The sequence below is a fragment of the Cebus imitator genome, unplaced genomic scaffold (assembly GCF_001604975.1).
Source record: "Cebus imitator isolate Cc_AM_T3 unplaced genomic scaffold, Cebus_imitator-1.0 Scaffold343, whole genome shotgun sequence".
Taxonomy (NCBI): Eukaryota; Metazoa; Chordata; class Mammalia; order Primates; family Cebidae; genus Cebus; species Cebus imitator.
In genome coordinates, this window is record NW_016107658.1 from 855,436 (window position 1) to 862,434 (window position 6,999).

At 44.5% G+C, this 6,999-nt stretch overlaps 1 protein-coding gene across 1 annotated transcript in view; it reads left to right on the forward strand.

Annotated features, from left to right (window-relative positions):
• Window positions 1–1,467: 1,467 nt before the first annotated feature.
• XKRX (XK related X-linked) overlaps window positions 1,468–6,999 on the forward strand; it is a 16,376-nt gene continuing 10,844 nt past the window's right edge. Inside the window, exon 1 of the mRNA XM_017505859.2 lies at window positions 1,468–2,978. Within this exon, the coding sequence (XP_017361348.1) occupies window positions 2,644–2,978 (335 nt within the window). The 5' untranslated portion in view covers window positions 1,468–2,643. The remainder of the gene's footprint in view (window positions 2,979–6,999) is intronic.

A 6,999-nucleotide genomic window follows, 5' to 3' on the forward strand; every position in this document is an offset into this window, starting at 1 on the left:
GATTACAGGTGCCCACTGCCACCCCCAGCTAATTTTTGAATTTTTAATAGAGACGGGATTTCACCATGTTGGTCAGGCTTGTCTCAAACTCCTGACCACAGGTGACCCACCTGCCTCAGCCTCCCAAAATGTTGGGATTACAGGCGTGAGCCATCATGCCCTGCTGACTCTCCCATGTTAAGGGGCACCAACTCACCCTATCCCAGTGAAATGGGATGAGTTCGTCACTTGGCCTGAGATTCACCTTGTGAACAGGTACCCAAGGAGCCACAGAGGTTCTGCACCATATATTGGTGGTGTAGAACCTTGTCCCAATTGGAATGTCCCAACTAATAAGAAAAAGAACACTCTCTGAAGTTGTTCTCAATAGTGTTGTCCTCCCTCATGAAATGGAAAGGAGAAAGGAGCAGCCTCCTAGCCCAGCTTCTAGCACAGGTGCAAACCAAGATGGGGAGTCTGCTTCAGAAGGCAACAACCTTTAGATGTTGAACCTGTCTCTGAATCAGCCCTGGGGAAAGGAGGCAGTAATCATGGAAACCTTATAAAACAACATAATGACAGGACAATCTGTAGGCCATCATTTTGGTGCTGCTACTTGGCCGCTCCTCACATAGATTTGTTTTACTGACTTCCTGCAGCAAAAGGAGATTGGCACAGGCTCTGCTACATTGATATTATTATTATTGTTGTTATTGAGACATAGTCTTGCTCTGTCACCCAGGCTGGAGTGCAGTGGTGTGATCTCTGCTCATGGCAACTTCTGCCTCCCGGGTTTAAGTGAATCTCCTGCCTCAGCCTCCTGAGTAGCTGGGATTACAGTCAGGCACCACCATGCCTGGCTGATTTTTGTATTTTTAGTAGAGATTGGGTTTTACCATGTTGACCACCCTGGTCTTGAACTCCTGGCCTCAAGTGATCTGCCTGCCTTGGCCTCCCAAAGTGCTGGGATTTCAGGCATGAGCCACTGTGCCTGGCCTACATTTATATTATTACCAGGAGGCAGCCGTTTTCTCTTTTTCTGTGAGGTTTAGAATTATGTAAATGAAGACATGCAAACAAAAGCTCAGTGAGATGGGGGAGGATGACACTTAATACAGGTAATTTTCAAAGCTCTTTAAGACACCCCTCTCAATTTTTACTAACAGCGCTCTCTTGGCTCTGCCAGTCTGTTTCGAATTTGGCACTTCATAACCTTTCAACCAAAGACCTGTAAGTTCATTCTAAAGCTCCTATCCTGGCCTCATTTTGCAAGTGGAGAAATCAAGGCATAAAATAGGAGCTCAGTGTCTGTGGGCTGACCTTGAGTCTTGACCTCTATCCTGTTCCATCTTCCCTCGGCTGAAAACTCTGACCCAATTCTTCCCAGGTTCTCCCTCTCATGATATTATCTGGAGGGCAGTAGGACCTAGGGAGGTTCAACCCTGCGGCCGAGGGAGACACACCTGCCTAACCGCGTGGGTAGAGTGTGGGAGCAAGCCACTTAACTAGTTAGGGAGGGCGGGGTAGAAGTGGGTGCCTGCTGCTCTTAGGGAAGAGTGAAGCTGTGGCTCCCGCCTGGGTCTGGAAATCGCGGTCAGAAGTGCTTCTGAAGAGTGGCCCGAGCCTCCTTTTGTCCCCCCTCTCCTGGCCGTCCCCCTGGAACTCTCCAGCTGGTTTTATTTGGCCCCAGCCATCCCGCCCATCTCGCCCGCCCCACCGTCCTGGTGCCTTAGTTCTTGAAGCTGACGACCTTTCGCAGCAGGAATCACAAGCCAGGCAGGACCCTGGCACCAGACGGCGTCCAAGAGTTTGGCGACATCTGTCCAGCCAGGTTGGCGCCCCGCACGTAGTGCCTCTCACTAGCAAAGTTTCTCCGTGGAGAAGCAGCCTCTCCAGCCTTTTCTTGATCTTGTAGAGCGCGCGCACTCTGCTTCTGTCCCCCAACACGGTACTGGGAGACAGGGTGGTGATAATACTCCAGTCCCGGGCCCGGCGGTCTTGTGGGCGGGGCTTGGGGGAATCCGAGGAGCCAGCCTGAGAACCCTGGACTCAGTGAAGATCCTGAGGGCGCGCAGGTGAGCAGGCAAGCTAATAGCTACAGCCTAGCAGTAGCTAGGATACCCAGGCACTGAACTGAATCCCCCGAACGGACGATCACACTGCGCCCCCTCTTCTGCCCTGGCTCAGCTCTCCGCTGGCTTGCGAGGACACACTAATCAGGACTCTTTGTGAGGAGCTGCTGAGTGTCAGTGCCCCGACAGAGTGGCTACTCCCTGCCTGAGGGACTGCGAAAGGAGCCACCACGGAAGCTGCTGTTCTCAGGACTCTTCACGTCCCTGGAGTTGGACTCTGGATGGGGCGCTGGGATGCTTGCTTTTGTCTTGTTCCAGTTTCACAGCAAGTATGTTGACGATTGGAATCCTGGGTCAATTAAGAGTCAAGTTCAAAGTAGTACTCCTGGGTTTTCCATCCCAGACTCCAACTCGAATCTGAGTCTGGAAGATCGTGGTCTCTTGCTCTAGCTAGTGAATCTCCGTTCCCAAACTGGACTTGACAGAGCTCTCCTCACCTACACTTGGACTGCAGCGGCTACAGGGTTCTCTTGGGGATGCGTGGGAGGGTGCTCTGAACATCAGACCACAACATTCAGAAAGAAACTCGACAATGGACAGAGTTTATGAAATTCCTGACGAGCCAAATGTGGATCCGGTTTCATCTCTGGAGGAAGATGTCATCCGTGGAGCCAACCCCCGATTTACCTTTCCATTTAGCATCCTTTTCTCCACCTTTTTGTACTGTGGGGAGGCTGCATCTGCTTTGTACATGGTTAGAATCTATCGAAAGAATAGTGAAACTTACTGGATGACATACACCTTTTCCTTCTTTATGTTTTCATCCATTATGGTCCAGTTGACCCTCATTTTTGTCCACAGAGACCTAGCCAAAGATAAACCGCTATCATTATTTATGCATCTAATCCTCTTGGGACCTGTTATCAGGTGAGCAACTTTAAAATCTTTTCCTTACCCCCCAACCCCGCAGAGAAAGATGATTTACAAGATGGATATTATGGCTCTAATCTAATCAGTTCTCATTTCCTCCCACTCTTGGCTTACCTGTCTACCATCCAAAAAAACTTATCTGAAATCTTAAATGCCACTATGATGAACATGTGGTATGTACCTGTTTTCCAAAACAATGAACAATACCATTGACAAGACTTTATTAGAGGATGTTTGCTGTCTGGATTTGGGTTGTGTCAACTAGTGTGGGAACAACAAGACATGATCTCCCTGTGCATGTAGGCCACAGCTGCAGAGTGCGTAATTTAATTTTTTTAATTTTTTTTTTTTCTGAGACAAGGTCTTGCTCTGTCTCTCAGGCTACAGTGCAGTAGCGCGATCATAGCTCACTGCAGCCTTGATCTCCTGGGATCAAGTGATTCTCCCACCTCAGCCTCCCAAGTAGCTGGGACCAAAGTATGCGTCACCACACCTGGTTAATTTAAAAAAATATATTTTGTAGGCTGGATGTGGTGGCTCGCGCCTGTAATCCCAGCACTTTGGAAGCCCGAGGCGGGTGGATCACCTGAGGTCAGGAGTTCAAGACCAGCCTGGCCAACATGGTGAAACCTGTCTCTCCCAAAAATCAGTGGGGCATGGTGACGCACATCTGTAATCCCAGTTACTTGGGAGGCTGAGGCAAGAGAATCACTTGAACCCAGAAGGTGGAAGTTGCAGTGAACCAAGATCATTCCACTGCACTCCAGCCTGGGTGATAGAGTGAGACTCCATCGCAAAACAAAAACAANCTGGGTGATAGAGTGAGACTCCATCGCAAAACAAAAACAATTTTTTTTTTTTTTTGTACAGATGGGGTCTCATTATGTAGACTGGGCTCAAGTGATCTTCCTGCCTTGGCCTCCCAAAGTGAGCCACCCTGCCTGGCCTGAGTGTATACTTTTACTCTACCTTTTGGATGCTTTGTAAATTGGGTAAAAGTTTTCTTTACCCTGAGCTGCTTGGACTGGTGCTACTGCCATTTTCAAATTTTCCAGAGGAATTTGACATCTGGAAAATATTTTAAACCATCTGTGATAATCTGGTACCCCAACCCAGTGTAGTTCAGTTCTCTGTCGGGTTATCAGTCTCCTGTTTATCTCTTTGTATATTTCTGCAATAAAAATACAAAGTTGGGAGAGGGCAAAGGAAGACAGTTCATCTCTCTATGTGGATGCAGTAGCACAATTTAGTAGTATCAAGTATTTCCGTTCAGATTGCCTTGAAGTGGAGAGAATGTACTTAATCCTAGGGAGACAAGTATCTGTGTCAACAGTCTCATCTGGATGCTATGGGGTTTTCAAGGTAGAGAGATGTTGCAAAACTTATGATTTCAGGAGTAAGGAATGGACCAGGTTTGTCTTGATTGCAAGAGAGGCAGACAACTGCAGTCAGCCAAGGAATATGGGTCAGAGTGTTGCAATGGGAAGATACCTCATCATTAGACAACTAAAAACAGTCTGTGAAACTTATTAAGGATGAAACTCCCTCCTTTATAAAATGTCATATCTGTACATATGTATAATTTTTATTTGTCACTTATACCTCAATAAAGCCAGATAAATTTCTCAATAAATTTTTAAGTGGGGAGGAATTGATTAGGCTCCATCAAAGAGAATATGGGATATCAACAGAAACAGTGGCCTGAAATTCGGGAGACGTGGAGTCTAGTCTTCCCTCTGACATTGACTAGTTGTGTGTTCTTGGTAAAATCTTTGAAGATGCCTTCACAGGAAGTCATGTACAGTTCCCTCATCTGTAAAGCAAATGGGTTAGTCTAAATTATGGGTCTTAAACTTAAACACTTGCAGGGACCAGTCAAGTATCATAAATGAATGAAGCAGACCTAGTACAAGAAAAAGCAGTAGCCTTGTGTGTGATGATAAATGAAAACGAAGTCTCAGTGTTAGAGAAATACTGAGGAGTAGTGAGTACCATGGTAATCTGAAGTCTGCATTACTTGCCTAAAGGAGGTAGCCCCTCTACAGCCCCAGCCCATTGTTTCCATGTTGGAATTGAGACCCAGTATTGCCAGATCCCCTAGCTTTTCAGGAGATGCTCCAAAGACAGGATTTTTATATAAAATGTATGATTTTAAATGTTCACAACTGACTAAAAAAAACCAACAACAACAACAACAACACAGGATGGGCAAAACCACATCTGTTGATCAGATATAACTCAGAGGGCCTATATGCATCTTTGAACTGGGTGATTTAAAGGTCCTGTACAGTTCTAAATCTTTGAAGTTAAGCTATAAAAGGAAGACCTCATCTTGACCTTGAAACCAAGAAATTTAAAGATGTCACTAGAGAAGCAAATAAACCATTAATCTCTCCTTTTTCAAATACAATATATTGAGTTAACTGATCAAAAACTCTCAAGATACTAACTTCAGAAAGTACCCAGCTGCACCCTCCCCTCTTTTTGACTTCCTTTGTTTTGTGAACCCTCTGTGTGGAGTATTGAGTACTGATTTTTATTTTTGTTGTTTAACTTCCACTAGAAATGATTGGGAAGCATTTATAACCTCAGGCAGCTAAGCCCATAGCAGAGAAAAGATAATTAAAAACTCATAAATTATACTCTGGATTTGCTTATTTTCGAGGCTAATTACTTGTTAGATAGGTAGGAACTTGATTAGTGCTATCAGACACATGAAGATGCTTGTAGGGTCTGGCTCCCTTACATGAAATGTAAGCATGCTTCTGAAATGAAAATGTATTCTAATTTACTGAAGCTTGTAAATGGGTAAACATCCTTACTTAAACCAGAAAATAGCCTTGAGAATAGAAACGTAAACAGAACATTTCATGTCACCAACTTCTCCAATACTGTTCTCCAATTTAGCAATAACACTGATGGGTTTGTGTTAAAATCTAAAATTTTTCATTGAAAATCCACTTATGCAGAACAAGAATAGGAAAAAAAAGTGTTGCTTTCTCTTCTCTGTTCTTTCCTTGCATCTTTTTCTTTCCCAGGTCTTAGAGTTTGTCCCTAGAAGGTGAAAGTTTCAAACTACATGCTTCAGAATGGTACACATGCATCAATCTTAGGGTGATCGGTGGAGACTGGCAGGCAGCATATGTTCCAAACTTTCCTATCAGGAGCTAAAGCCTGGAGAACATATCACTCTCTGAGCTTGTCTTTGGTCTACTTGTCTGTTAAATTTCATTGCTGTTATTATTATCCTCTCCTCCCATAGTTGCTTACCCTGTATTCTTTTCTTCCCATTCTTTCATTTACTCAGCAAATATTTCTGAAATATGCACTAAGTGATAAGAGCTGTGAACAAGATAAATACAACCCTTCACCTCAGTCTATTGGGGAAGATGTCTTAATTTCCACAAATGTTTTTACTAGTCATAAAGTAGTCCACAGTTTTTATTCATTCAAGGTAAGTGGGGAAGTGGTAACTCAGGTGTTCCAGAACAAGATGTTCTAGTTGCTTTTCTTCCACTTGCCACGTCAGAGCTGCTAAAGACTTCTGATTTGTATGGGAGAGATAGGAAGGGCATAGCAGGAAATGTCATCTTACCCTTATTCCAAAGATGATAGGCTTTCATAAGGATGTTTTTCTCTTTGTAAAGAAAGAATCCAGTTTAAAAGGCTTTTGTCCACAAACAGGCCAGGAGGCACAAAAAGTAACTATTACAGTGATCTTTTGAGGGTCTAGGTATGTAGTTCATTTGGTTTTGAGTTATCTTTTAAGTACCTTTGTTGCTTACATGGCTTTCTGTGTATATGAGAGATTTTTTTTCCCTGATCTCTCCCAAGACTTTTTGGCTGTGATATAGTTGTGAGTCTTCTCTTGAAAAAGCAGAATCTGGCCAGGTATGGAGGCTCACGCCTGTAATCCCAGTACCTGGGAGGCAGAGGCGGGCGGATCACCTGAGGTCAGGAGTTCAAGACAAGCCTGGCCAACACAGTGAAAACCCATCTCTATTAAAAATCCAAAAAA